General features: G+C 46.1%; 1 protein-coding gene across 6 annotated transcripts in view; it reads right to left on the bottom strand.

Annotated features, from left to right (window-relative positions):
• Window positions 1-14,466, bottom strand: part of EGFL6 (EGF like domain multiple 6) — a 71,806-nt gene extending 57,340 nt beyond the window's left edge. For 3 of the 6 annotated variants that reach the window (XM_045471243.1, XM_045471247.1, XM_045471248.1), the window contains exon 1: window positions 14,299-14,463. In XM_045471243.1, the coding sequence (XP_045327199.1) occupies window positions 14,299-14,408 (110 nt within the window). In that variant the 5' untranslated portion in view covers window positions 14,409-14,463. Of the gene's footprint in view, window positions 1-14,298 lie in introns of all 6 variants that reach the window. The other 3 variants (XM_045471251.1, XM_045471252.1, XM_045471244.1) reach the window with 3 other exon arrangements.
• Between the last annotated feature and the right edge of the window lie 459 nt (window positions 14,467-14,925).

Here is a 14,925-nt window from a genome sequence, read left to right as displayed (position 1 = left end):
GCTTCAAGGCCATGACCCCAATCCTTTGGACTCTTCACACCAAAACTGGTGAGATTTACTGAAAATACCAAAACTGAGTTCTAAAGGTGAGGCTGTTTTACGATTGTTGCTTTTTTCGGAACAGACCTCTCTTCTGTCTGCTTAAAGGAGGTGATGAACGTTACAACAGGAACCTTCCAGAGTGGTCAAACTCTCCTCTGCCAACCTACCTATTACTTCCTAGGGGGAGTTGTGGACAAAGGCGCCATCGGGTAGCATGATGAACAGAGAAGGAACCTGGAAATTATGTGTTGCCAGGTGAGAAGACATTGGATACAAATTGGAGAGGCAGGTGTTTCTGATAACCACACTGGCGTCGCTGACGTTGAGGCATGTGGCTCTTTAGGGGGCCCCACTGCCTCCTACAAAGGAAAAACAATCTTTGATCAGAATCTCGTAAAATCATCGGCACCTTTTACCACGTTTTTTTTTTTTTTTTTTCTTCCTCCAATCTATTTTCGCCGAGCCCCCTGCGTGGTACAGGTGTGATGGGATATTCTTGTGCCCTTCTGAAATATACACACGGAACACACGTATAAAACTTGGAATGCTGACATCGTGCCCGGGGCTGAGATCCAAAAGTTGTATTGAAATAGCGGCACCAGAAGCAAAGCGTTGTGAGATCAAACGGCTGGGTGGAAGTGTCTAGGCCAGAGCTTTTAAACTCAAAGGTCAGGACACACTAGCTGGGGGTCTTGTTCAAATGCAGATTCGGATGGTGTTAGCTCTGGAATAAGGCCGGAGTCTCGATTACTCAAAAGATCTCAAGTGATGTCTATGCTGCCGTCCCAAGAAGTGAGAGTCTGGAGATCACCTGGAGGGGGCGCCTGGGTGGCTCAGTCGGTAGAGCATTGGACTCGACTTCCCCTCAGGTCAGGATCTCAAGGTTCGTTGAGTGCAAGCCCCACGTCGGGCTCTGCGCGGACAGAGCAGAGCCTGCTGGGGATTCTGTCTCCCTCTCTCTCTCAAAATAAAGAAAAATCAAAAACTTTAATAAACAACTGGAGATCACCCGGAGGAGCAGTTCTCAAGTTCAGCTGCACATTGAGGTCTCCTGGGAAGCTTTGAAACTGCCGATGCCCCGCCCCACCTCCACAGTTTCTACTGTATGAACCATGGCTTGAGCATGGGGACCCTTAGAATCTTCCCTGGTGGTTCTAAGCGCAAACCAAGATGGAGAACCATTGGTTTGGGCCGACTCCAAAATTTTACAAATGGAAAAGCAGCTCCACTGTGTGAAGAGCCATGCCCTAGGCCACACACAGGGCAAGGTCCTGCCTCGGTTTCCATCACGTGGCCCTCCCCTCAAACTTCAAGAGATTTTTGAGATCACCCTTCCTCTCAAGAGGAAAATGGCACCTCTTCATTCTTAGTCTTCTATGTTAATTGTAGTGACACGTTCTAGAGATTGATGTTTTCCCAGTCTGTTTTTCTTTCCATTTCTCTGTTTTGTTGTGTTTTATTACTTTTTATTTCAATTTTAGTTTTCTTTCAATGTTAGTTTAAGTTTTAGTTTAGCACAGTATTGGTTTCAGGAGTGGAATGGAGTGATTCATCACTTACAACACCCAGAGCTCGTCCCAGCTAGTGCCTTCCTTCATATCCATCACCCTTCTCGTTTGTTCCGTGAGATCCTGTATGGCAAGGAGAATCTTCAGGTATACACAGCTTTGCTTCATCCTGTGCCTGTCAGGGACCCTGTTCTTGGAGCTCTGCGGTAGCAGAAAAATCCCAACCGCTTTCAGTCTCCCCTCCCTTCCTGGTCCTCCACCTCTCCTTCCTTCCCTCTGCGTCTTCTCCCTCCCTCCTTGCTTATTTATCTGGATCCTACCAAGTGCCAGGCCCTGTGGGGACCGCTTGGTAGATATGTGTCTGCCGGTCAGGCTCTGCTTTTCCCTCCCTGGGGACCCGGGATGGCCCGCTAACACCTGGCCCTCTTCAACATCACGACCCACACCTCTTGGGGAGCAGGAAAAAAACGAAGATCAACTTGAAAGAGAAAAAAATCACACCGTGATTCATTTTCCCTCCAATTTTGCCCGCTCCTAGGACCTCCCACTTGATAACTGAAGAGAAATTGATATTTGTGGAGGGATTATCCTATGCTGGACGTTTCAGAGTCATTCTTTACTCTTGGCAATAAGGTAGATACCACCACACCGTTTTACGGATGAGCCACGTGAAGTCTGGAGCAGTGACGTCTCGTCCACGGTCACCCATCGACAAAATGTAAGGAACACGGATGTGGGAGTCAGACCCCACTGGTGGTTAATTTGGCTGCCAGATTTCCTTCTTCCTAGTAGGAATTCATGGCCTGGCGGTGGTGGAGGAAGGCCCGTTCACCACCAGCAACAGTGAAGATTTTCGATGTCGGGGAGTATGTGCTGGTGAGGGTCAGCACGGCTTTCATCTGACTTTTTTAAAAAATTTTTTCTTAGTGTTTATTTATTTTTGAGAGACAGAGAGAGGCAGCATGAGCGGGAGAGGGCAGAGAGAGAGAGAGGGAGACCCAGAATCTGAAGCAGGCTCCAGGCTCTGAGCTGTCAGCCCAGAGCCCGACGCGGGGCTCGAACTCACGGACCACGAGATCATGACCCGAGCTGAAGTCGGACGCTCAACCGACTGAGCCACCCAGGCGCCCCGGCTTTCCTCTGATTTTTAAGGGAGTCTGTGATCTAGGACGCTTTAAATGTCACTACTGTCTAGAGAGATCTCCTTGCCCATGAATGAAATTTCACTGTCTGAATGTTAGCACCCTTGACTTTGACTAAATTCATGTTTCCCACCTATGGCACTCAGTCACCAAGGGCTTTTCTTTTTGTCTTTACGGCTAGTCTATTTATTTTGTCCTACAGAAATCCTACAGGCTGATTTCTGAGAATTCAACCCGGGCAACTCCGTTTACATGGGCCTTCAAAGTACAGACGTTTGTCCCAAGTCGCTCTGACTTGACTTGGGAAAGCCTGGCTGAGAGCCGCTCCGTGGACTGTTAAATTGCAACTATCTTTGTGATGCCTCTTTTAAGGATGAAAGTAGCAACATTTGCTAAAACAATATATTTTCGTTCTTTTTTTTTTTTTTCACATACATACCTTCCGATTTGCACACGGTTCTCAGGGGGGTTTGCAGACTTATTCCTTTAACCCATTTATTGTACTCCTGCCAATCACGTGCAGGACACTGTGTCCGGCGGGGATGGAAAGATGAATAAGAGATAATCCCGTGCCTTGGATGACGGGAATGTCAATACATTAGGATTAACGGTGTCAGGGCTAAAAGAAGTACTTTAGGTGCTGTGGAAACAAGGAAGGAAGAAGATAAACGCTTTGGGTTCTATACCTATCGATGTTGTTCCTGTATTATCCCCTACTTGCATAAATTGTCTTATAAAACAGTTTTTAGATGGCGGGGGTTTTACAAAACAGGGAATCTTGAAAACTGTCTTTGCTCAGATAATAACTGGTCCCAAACCACGACGTTGTCCTGACCCACGGGGGTGCCGGTCCTTTTGAGAGAGGGAGCATCCGGATTCAGTTCAGGGTTCTACCAACTAATTGCCTCCACTCGCGCAAAGTCCGTTCATGTTCTCAGGCCTACGTCTGTATCATGCTTGCAAAGGATTCTGGATCCTTAAGTGTCTCTCTTCAAAGCTCCATGATTCTAACATTTTCTTTTGTAGGAAGGTGGGGGGAAAAAACAACTATGACCCAAAAGATCATATTTGAAACTCAAAAGTAGGGTTCATTTCAGCAAACAAGCAATTCATCTTATGCTGCTTATCAATTCAGCGAACAATTCATCTTGTTTCAATGAATAAATGGATGGAAAAAGGAGTAAATGAAGTTTCTCTTCCACTGTGGCTAAGATTCACTCTGCTCTGCTTCTGGCTTTTATTCCACATATTGTGTGTGTTTATACAGTAATTTATTTAGTACCCACTTGGGGTGCCTGGGTAGCTCAAGTCGGTTAAGCGTTCGACTTCAGCTCAGGTCACGATCTCGCGGTTCATGGGGTTCGAGTCCCGCATCCGGCTCTGGGCTGACAGCTCGGAGCCTGGAGCCTGCTTCGGATTCTGTGTCTCCCTCTCTCTCTGCCCCTCCCCGGCTTGTGCTTTCTCAAAAATAATAAACATTTAAATTTTTTTTCAAAAGCTGTATTTAGTATCCACTTGGTGTCAGAGAGCTTGGGGTTGGTAATATAGTTGAGGATGTCTAGCATTAACTGACATTAGTACCCCTAATCATCACGTCTACTAAAAACCCACGATACATTTCCATTAGGCCCTCATGAGGGTGGTCCTGTGCTATTGAGAACTGCTTAGCAGGACGGGGACCACAGCGAGAGCTCCCTAAATACACACTCTGCTTATGGCTTCCTTCCCTTCTTTGTCTCACCTACCCTCTTGTTTACCATTGTTGTCTTGAATCATCTGTAAGTCATTTTCACTCATATTTAAGTCTCGGGGTCTCCTTCTGGGAGGCAGGCACTTTGTTAGGGCAGGAGGCATGATGCGGCATCCTAAGCTCTCTTAAGAAATTCTCTGGGCCCCAGGGCTCCTGGGTGGCTCAGTCGGGTAAGCGTCTGACTTTGGCTCAGGTCACGATCTCTTGTTCGAGAGTTCAAGAACCCCACATCGGGCTCTGCACTGACAGTGTGAAGCCTGCTTGCGATTCTCTCTCTCTCCCACTTGCGCTCTCTCTCTGTCAAAATAAACTTTAAAAAGAAGGAGGAGGAGGAGAAGAAGAAGAAATAATAATTCTCTGAACCTCGTAGCCTCTTGTCTGGTATGTGTCACCTTTTTTTCCTTTGCTGTTTTTTATGGGCATATGTACCTTTTGGTATTACCTTTCTGTTGTTTTAAAATACTTTCCTTGAAATGCAAATCAAAACCACAATGACCTATCCCCTCACACCTGCCAGCAGAAGGGCTAAAATCAAAAACACAAGACACAAGTGTTGGCGAGGATGTGGAAAAAAAGAAACCCTCGTGTACCGTTGGTGGGGACGCAAACTGGTGCAGCCACTGTGGAAAACAGTACGAAGGCTTCTCAAGCAGTTAAACATGGAGGGGCGCCTGGCTGGCTCAGTCAGTAGAGCGTCCAACTCTTGGTCTTGGGGTTTTGAGTTGGAGCCCCACAATGGGTGTAGAACTTAGAGTTTCTGTGTAAACAAAAAAAATTAAAACTAGAATTGCCCTAAGATCCAGTAATGTCGCTGTGGGGTATTTACCCAAAGAATACGAAGACACTAATTTGAAAAGATATATGCACCCCTATGTTCACTGCAGCATTATTTACAATCGCCAGATCATGGAAGCAGCCCAAGTGTCCAGCGATAGATGGACAGATAAAGAAGATGTGTTATGTATATACAGTGGAATATTACTCGGCCATAAAAAGAATAAAACCTTGCCATTTGCAGCAATATGAATGGATCTAGAGAGTATAATGCTCAGTGAAAGAAGTCGGAGAAAGACAAATAGCATAGGATTTCAGTCGTAACAAAACAAACGAACAAAGAAAAAGAGAGACAAACGTGAAAACAGACTTTTCACTCTAGGGAACGAATTATTGATTGCCAGAGGAGAGGTGGGTGGGGGGATAGATAAAATAGGTGAAGGAGATTAAGAATACACTTATCACGGGGCGCCTGGGTGGCTCAGTCGGTTAAGCGTCCGACTTCGGCTCAGGTCACGATCTCACGGTTCGTGAGTTCGAGCCCCACTTCGGGCTCTCTGCCATCAGTGCGGGGCCCACTTCGGACCCTCTGCCTCCCTCTCTCTCTGCCCCATCCCTGCTTACACAAGCACTCTCTCTCTCTTACAAGCAAACATTAAAAAAAAAAAAATAGTTTCCGAAAACAAATAAATAAGTACTTGCTTTGAACCACTTGCAGCCCAAACACCCTCATCCTCTTTAAGTGCAGAACCATGCCTCTAGCACTCCTTAAGAATAATTAAGAAGACACATTTTGGGGTGCTTGGACATCTTATGACTCCCTCATCACTTTTTTTTTTTTTTTTTTTTGAGAGCACACATCCATGCTGTGAGACACAGAGGGAGAGAAAGAGAATCCCAAGCAGGGTCCATGCTTAGCGCGGGACTCATGACGTCGAGATCATAACCTGAGCGGAAGTCAAGACACTCGACACCCGGAGCCACCCAGGTGCCCTTCCTTCGTCAACTTTAAAACTAGTTCCCTTCATTGGGGCGCCTGGGTGGCGCAGTCGGTTGGGCGTCCGACTTCAGCCAGGTCACGATCTCGCGGTCCGGGAGTTCGAGCCCCGCGTCGGGCTCTGGGCTGATGGCTCGGAGCCTGGAGCCTGTTTCCGATTCTGTGTCTCCCTCTCTCTCTGCCCCTCCCCCGTTCATGCTCTGTCTCCCTCTGTCCCAAAAATAAATAAACGTTGAAAAAAAAAAATTAAAAAAAAAATAATAAAACTAGTTCCCTTCAGTACTAAAAACACAGTAGGCTTAGTAGTCACGTTTGTGCCCTGTGACTCACCAGTCCTTGGCTGTGGCTGATTGGACCAGGGTGGATATACAAGCCATGCTTTTCCTCTCCGAGACTTTGGAATTGGACCACTAAGGTCATTAGTCTGTCGGTCAACTGGAGAGTGGCATGGGACAAGTCAAGGCATGTCCAAGCCGAAGTTAGGGCAGGGGACGGACGGGGGAGAGGAGTAACAAGGCCACTGAGCAGAAAGGGAGCAAATGCTGAGGGACTAGGTGGTTCTTATCCATTTGATCTGCATCTATGTCTATATCCGTATCCATATCACTATCTATACACAATCTACATATCTAGCGACATATATATAACCCTGTATCACAGTATCTCTACAACTACACCCACGTGCACCTATTTCTATATAGCTCTATGTCTATCCCTCTCTGCGTATGTTTCTCTCCATGTACCCATGAGTATCTAACACCATATCTGTATCTGCATGTCCATAACTCCATCGCTATACCTCCATCACTCTGTGCGTAATTCTCTCTCTATATGTGCAGCTATCGATATCCTTAGGTCTATGATAGCATCTCCATATATTTACATCTCTATAATTCCATCTATATGCCTGTAACTGTCTCTCTATCACTGTCTATATCATACCACTGTCTATCTCAAGTTAGTCTTAGGCTTCTTCTATTCCTTGAGCTCTCCGTCTCTAGGAGTGCCTGGATCCTTCTAATAGACGTTCTCTGACCCTGAGCTAGTTTGAGTGAGTTTTTATTTCCTGCATCCAGAAGGGTCTGGACTAAAACACTATTACATTCCACCTCCTACCTTTTGCCCAGTCTGGCCAACCTGCACTGACCTCTTCTAATAAGAAAAGGAGACACTCATTTGCATCAAACATAGAATCTTAAGACGGAAGAAATTCGTGGGATCACATGGTCCACACCTCCCACTTCACAGACAAGAACATGGGTACAGAGAGCTCCAGCCTGGAGTCGGCCTTAAGATGTTAGAGGTATTTCCTACTAGAGGTAGTAAAATATAAAAATGGGGATAGAGTGAGGTCACCTGGATGGCTCAGTTGCTGGAGCATCTGACTCTTGATTTCCGCTGGGATCGAGCCCCACATTGGGCCCTGTGCTGAGTGTAGAGCCTGCTTAAGATATATTCTCTCTCTCTCTCTCTCTCTCTCTCTCTCTCTCTCTCTCAGCGTCTGGGTGGCTCAATCCACTGAGCAGCCCTTGACTTCACCTCAGGTGAATTCTTCACCTCACCTCAGGTCGTGATCTTACGGTGTGGGAGTTCAAGCCCCACATCCCTGCTTGGGATTCTCCCTCTTCCTCTCTTTCTGCCCCTCCCTCATTTGCTCGTGCGCACTCTCTCAAAATAAATAAACTTTAAAAAGATTCTCTCTCCCTCTGCCCCTCCCCATGCTCATCCTCTAAAATAAAATATAAATAAATAAAAAGAATGAGGTCACCTGATAAGTGTTCTTCCTGGCCCCGCGGTTTATTCTCATGGGGCAAATGAAATGCACAGAGGAATTGAAAGAAACAGTTCATCCGCCGACCTTTTAAAGTCTATGGCAGCAGGGGCGCCTGGGTGGCTCAGTCGGTTAAGCATCCGACTTCGGCTCAGGTCATGATCTCACGGTTTGTGAGTTCGGGCCCCGCGTCGGGCTCTGGGCTGACAGCTCGGAGCCCGGAGCCTGCATCGGACCCTGCGTCTCCCTCTCTCTCTGCCCCTCCCCTGCTTGCACTCTGTCTCTCTCAAATATAAACAAACATTGACAAAATTTTTGGCACTCTCTGTTCATTGCCGAGGGCTGCTTACCTTGAACCCTTGCCACTCTTCATCAAAGGGCTTTGTAGTCACTGATGACAACTAAACTAGTAATGGACAGGGATTTGGTGACTCAACACCCCAGATACCTCACCTCTTGGTTGGCAGAGCTCTACACGGACTCCTGGCGTTCCCCAGGGGGACTGAGCACCAGACGCCCAGCATGGATGCTGGCTTGATAATTTACTCTTCACTGGCTTTCTTCTCCTACCCATCTCATTTCCACACTCCCTTGCCAAAACTTCCCACGATCACCTTCCAAGTAACCTCCTGGCATTCACCCCCTTGCCTCTGGGGAAACCCTAAACAAGATACCTACGTATCTTCTAGTAGAAACATTTCCATCTGAGCTTTGGGGCCCTCCTTAGAAGCCCATCTAACATAAACTCTATTGTATATATGAATTCAGAGGTTCCCCACAGCCAATTTGAGAACAGTGAGGTGCTTTGGTCTTCTTCAGTGGCCCTTTTGGTACAACCTGTTATCCTAGTCTGACTATAAGCAAGAGGATAAAACCCATAAATCTAATCCTAAATTTATTGCTTGGCCCCACACCTTTCATTTTACTGAACTTATTTAAACATGTGGTGTTTTGGGTATGGTGTAATATTTGTATGGTATGAAAATGAAGAAAATACACCTTGTAAAATTAAACTATAAACTCCCTAGGGGGGCACCTGGGTGGTTCAGTCAGGTAAGCATGCAACTTCAGCTCAGATCATGATCTCACAGTTCATGGGTTCGAGCCCGGCACTGGGCTCTCTGTTGCTTGTGATTCTCTCTCCCTCTCCCTCAAAAATAAACATTAAAAAAAATTTTTTTTAATTCCCTAAATGACAGATTTATGATGTTTATAAATTCTAGAATTTTTCTTTCGTCAAACTCCTGATACTTGAACGCCGGAGACAAGAATTTATGTAATTGGAAGCTTATGGTAGAAACACAACATAACAATTATTTTGTATTTCATAGATCTCTTTGCCAAATAGAAACATATGTAACAGGGGCGCCTGGGTGGCTCAGTCAGTTGAGCATTTGACTCTTGATTTCAGCTCAGGTCATGATCCCAGGGTCATGAGATTGAGCCCCATGTACAGCTCCACACGGAGAATGGAGACTGCCTAAGAGTCTCCGTCTCTCCCTCTGCCCCCTCCCCTGCTTGCGTGCACTCTCCCTAAAAAATAAAAAAAAAAATACAGAAAAATATGTACTAAAATTTTGTTGATGTGAAACAATCTTCATACTATGAAAATAAGATACCTCATGTTTGCTACCGGGCTCCATTAATGTAAGTTAATTAGTAAAACATTGTAGATGATGGCATATTTTCAGGAATTACTAATACAACATAAGGCTGATGGAAATGTTTGTGCTTGAAGCTGACTGTTGACGAGTTGATTGTGTTTTCTCTTTCACGCAAACGATTTCCCCAGCACCCATCTGTAGAACAGAGCACCGAACAAGAGAAAATTCCTACTCTGAGAGCTTCCTTATGAGGGAAAACATGATGAACAAGTAGGTAAATATGCAAGTAATAGAACTTTTGCTTTTAGTTGGTTTTTTTTGGCGGGGGGCGGGGGGAACATCCCGTTACATACAAAGCCCTTAATTTGGCTTTATAGTCACAGAACAACAAAACTGGAGATTTTAGTGAAGTCAACGGTCTGTGTTTGGCTTTACATACCATTTATTTAAACCGCACCTACTTTCTACAACATATCTTTTAAATTAACACTTAACCAAATTTTAGGGGCACCTGGGTGGCTCTGTCAGTTAAGCATCCGACTTCGGCTCAGGTCATGATCTCGCGGTCTGCGAGTTCGAGCCCCGCGTCGGGCTCTGTGCCGACAGCTCGGAGCCTGGAGCCTGCTTCGGATCCCGTGTCTCCCTCTCTCTCTGTCCCTCCCCTGCTCGCGTGCTCTCTCAAAAATAAACATTAAAGAAAAAAAAAAAATCAAAGAAACAAATACAGAATAAACATTTTTTAAAGTAGCATAACATTTGGTCTCTTTTGGATACAACGGCAAGGGGCAGCAATTATAGGAAACACATGCAAAACAGCCATCTAACGCTTCGTATCAGTCCTGAAGGATAGAAACATACAAGGGCAAACCTTAGCAATCAAGCAGCATGAGACCCCCTCCTCCTCGTCGTCAAAGGAGGAAAATGCCTGCCGGGTAGTTGCCGTGAATTGCCGAGTTTTGCTTCCGGCTTCGGGGGCTAAGCCGAGAATCTCTGATTCCCGGACCCAAACCCGTCAGGTGTCACCCGAATGCTAACGATACCACTGACGTGCAGCCTCGCTCTGGCCTCATCACCCCGAATTTTGCCTCACCTGTTTTCTGGTAACCAGACGGCTGCAAGCAGGTATTTGTGAGATCCGATATAGCTGGACTTCTAAGACTCAGAAATCAAGCGATCGGTCTCAAACTGCGAATTCTGGGATCTTTCAACGATGGCATTTCTTCACCAGTCTCGAAGGGTTCGTGGGAATACTCTGGGGATAGGAGCCATCTAGAAGGTCGGTATTCTGATTTAAGTGCAAGTGTGGACAGATAAAAGATGCCACCTTTGAAGGAGGTGGGTCCAAGCCTGCCGCCCAATCATTTATGCAAGGATTCTTTTTTGGTGCCTTTACTGTTCTGTCCAACTCAAACGGATTCCAGGCCAACTGAGAACTCTGGTTCCCATACATATTCATCGAAGTACAGACACGGGAAATGGTGAATTGTAAGACAAGTCTTGGAAGACAAACTTCTAAAGAAGTTGGTCCCATTTTTCTCTGGTGTCACCCGTCTTTGTTTCGTTTTGGCTTTTATGACATAAAAATCAGGGCCAGATAGGGCCACGTGAATGATCTGGGTTAAATAATGGAGGTTAAAGTCCCACCTGTTACTAGCTGTATCACATGGGGGGAGTTCAACTTGTTTTTTTAATTTCCGCAGCTGTGAAACGGGAAGAAGCTACCTCCCAGGGTCATTGTGAAGTTAAGTGAGTTAATACAAACCCAGACTTTAGAATGGTGTCTAGTACAAGGCAAAAACCCATCTAGTGTTAGAGGTCATCAGAGAGTTGGAATGGGTTTTTTAAAATTTATTTTATTTTATTTAAAAAAAAAAATTTTTTTTTTTAAATTTTTTTTTTTTCAACGTTTATTTATTTTTGGGACAGAGAGACAGAGCATGAACGGGGTAGGGGCAGAGAGAGAGGGAGACACAGAATCGGAAACAGGCTCCAGGCTCTGGGCCATCAGCCCAGAGCCCGACGCGGGGCTCGAACTCCCGGACCGCGAGATCGTGACCTGGCTGAAGTTGGACACTTAACCGACTGCGCCACCCAGGCGCCCCCAAAAAAAAAAAAAATTTTTTTTTAACGTGTATTTATTTTTGAGACAGAGAGAGACAGAGCATGAGCAGGGGAGGGTCAGAGAGAGAGGGAGACACAGAATCCGAAGCGGGCTCCAGGCTCTGAGCCGTCAGCCCAGAGCCCGACGCGGGGCTCGAACTCACGGACCGCGAGATTGTGACCTGAGCCGAAGTCGGACGCTTAACTGACTGAGCCACCCAGGCGCCCCCAATTTTTTTTATTTTAGATGTGTCCCAACCCACAACTAGCGTGGCATCCAGGCTTTGAACTCCCAAAGCTCCTTCCAACCACCACCCTACAGCCCCCCCCCCCCCCTCAAAACCAACACGGGTTTTGGAGTTTGGGGGTCAACTAGGACTGAATCTCCCAGTTGTACCGTTGGTTACCATACCAAAGAGGATGCATTTGGGGAGACCGAATTTTCTGCAGCATGACAAATATGACGTCAGTATTCATTGCAAGGATTCGGTCAAGGCTTTCTAAGAAGTTTAGTAAAAGCCTCCTTGTTTTTCCATGATAAACCTCCTCAGGTTTTATTCTTCGGCTACAGAAGATCCCCAACACTCACGACCACGCCAAGGGGAAATCTCGGTCCAAAAATGTTGTCGTATGGTGGGGACAGAGAAACATTTGTGCTCCAACGGAAAGCAGTGTGTTTAGATGGCACCCTTCCTGGTTTCCTGACTCGAGCTTTTCAGAGTCTGTGAGCTATTCGACTACATGTTGTGGACGACGGGTCACAGCGCGTAATCATTACTATCCACAGACCTGTACCATCCTGCAAATGGAGGCGTGTTCATTTCAACATTCCTGGTCTACGTGTGTCTGTTCTTTGATTTCTCCCCTGAGCTACTTGTAGTATCGTCCTAGTTCCCACAGCGATGAGTTAAATCTTTAACATGCGTTCGTCTTACATTTTTAGGAGAGCCGTGATTTTTTTTTTTACCTTTTGAAAACTATCACTTTAGTCTTCAGAGTTAACCGAAATACAGCTTAAATATTTGAAATCTAACATGACCAGATAGAGTAGATAACAGGTTTTAAAAATACTGGATCTATATACGGGGCACTGGTTTGATAACTAAGACACTCTGAGGTGTGATTTCCAAACCAGTTAGATTCTTTTTTTAATTTTTTTTCTTTTTTTAATTTTTTTAACGTTTTTATTTATTTTTGAGACAGAGACAGATAGAGCATGAGTGGGGGAAGGTCAGAGAGAGAGGGAGACACAGAATCTGAAACAGGCTCCAGGCTCTGAGCTGTCAGCACAGAGCCTGACGTGGGGCTCAAACTCACGGACCGTCAGATCATGACCTGAGCTGAAGTCGGACGCTCGACCGACTGAGCCACCCAGGCGCCCCTTGAATTTTTTTTAATGTTTTGTTTTTGGGAGAACGCACAAGCAGGGGAGAGGCGGGGAGGGGGGGGCAGAGGATCCAAAGCAGGCTCTGTGCTGACAGCTGAGAGCCCGACATGGGGCTCAAACTCATCATGAGATCATGACCTGAGCTGAAGTCAGGTGCTCAGCCGACAGAGCCACCCAGGTGCCCATCAGTTTGTTTTTGTTTTAAATCACAATTTATTTCTACTTCTCTGTAATAGAGTTCTTAAATTTGAACAAAGCAAGGGTACCTGGGTGGCATTCCTCTCCCCTGCTCACACACTTTAAAATAAAAATTCTTTACGTTAAAAAAACCCCAACAAAATAAAGTACTTCCCCAACCCAAATTTACTGAAATAGAAATAAACTTTAAAAAACGAATATATTGGGGGGCGCCTGCGTGGCTCAGTCGGTTAAGCACCCGACTTCGGCTCAGGTCATGATCTCAGAGCTTGTGAGTTCAAGCCCTGCGTCAGGCTCTGTGCTGACAGCTCAGAGCCTGGAGCCTGCTTTGGATTTTGTGTCTCCCTCTCTCTCTGCCCCTCCCCCGCCCACACTCTGTCTCTTTCTCTCAAAAATAAATAACAAAACCTTAAAAAAAATTTTAAATGAATATATTGGAACCATCTATGTTGACTAGGGAGGGCTATTAAAAAATTAACTTTTAAGATAGAAGATTGATTTTTCATCAGAGAGGCTAAAAACAACATCACATGGCTAGCTGGTAATTTTTTTTTATTTTTATAATTTTGTAAGGTTTATTTTATTTATTCTGAGAGATATAGTAAGTGAGCACAGGAGCGGCAGAGAGAGAAGGAGAGAGAAAGAACCCCAAGCAAGCTCCACACTGTCAGCACGGAGCCCGATGTGGGGCTCGAACTCACGAACCGCGCGATCACGACCGGAGCTGAAATCAAGAGTCGGACGCTTAACTGACTGAGCCGCCTAGGCGCCCCCAGCTGACCAAGTGCCCCACAGATTCAATTCCATTCTCTGACACTGTCTACCCAGAGGTAACATCCGATGCCACAGGTTAAGGGCTCAGTCCTCCGAGACTGCCGCCACCAACTTCAGGCACCAGTCCCAAGTACCAGTTGTCACCCGTGCCTCTGACCGGCAAGCTATAGGACTGGAGGTTTCAACGATCCCTTCCCTGGGTTTAACTTGCTAGAGCAGCTCCCAGAACTCCAAAAAACCATTTTACTTACTAGATCACCGGGGTATTAGGAAAGGAAAGAGTAGAAGCGTGGCACAGCCAGATGGAAGAGTTCATCGGACAAGGCGAGGGGAAAGGGTGCGGAGCTTCTATGCTGAGCATGTCACTTCTTGCAACCACATGTGTTCACGAACCCAGAAGCTCTCCAAACCCTGTCCTCTTGGGTTTTTATGGAGGCTCTGCGACATTGGCTTGATCGATTACATCACTGACTATTGGAGGTTGAATTCCATCACCGGCCCCTTCCCCCTCGCCTCCCCCCCCCCCAAAGGGACTTAAAAGTTCCAACCCTCTCGCACTTGCTCGGTTCCCCTGGCAACTAGCCCCCATCCTTAAACCCCTCCCCAAAGTCACGCCATTCACTTGACAAAAAAAACGCTTTTCATTGCCGAGGAAATTCCAAAGGTCTTAGGATCTCCGTGCCAGGAACCGGCATTGGAAGACCATATAAATATTTCTTATTATGACTCACAAGTATCACACTACTGTTTCAGCTCTGTGGACAAAGTTAAGGCAATTTTGTAGGTAATTTAGACCAAGGTTACTTTCTTTGGAGGTGGGTGGGAAAAGCTTGGGTAGGATTACATAGGGTGACCAATTTGTCTCCGTTTGCCCGGGA

The sequence above is a fragment of the Leopardus geoffroyi genome, chromosome X (assembly GCF_018350155.1).
Source record: "Leopardus geoffroyi isolate Oge1 chromosome X, O.geoffroyi_Oge1_pat1.0, whole genome shotgun sequence".
NCBI classification, from domain to species: domain Eukaryota; kingdom Metazoa; phylum Chordata; class Mammalia; order Carnivora; family Felidae; genus Leopardus; species Leopardus geoffroyi.
The sequence above is the reverse complement of the archived record's forward strand: the minus strand, read 5'-3'. Positions and strand labels throughout refer to the sequence as shown.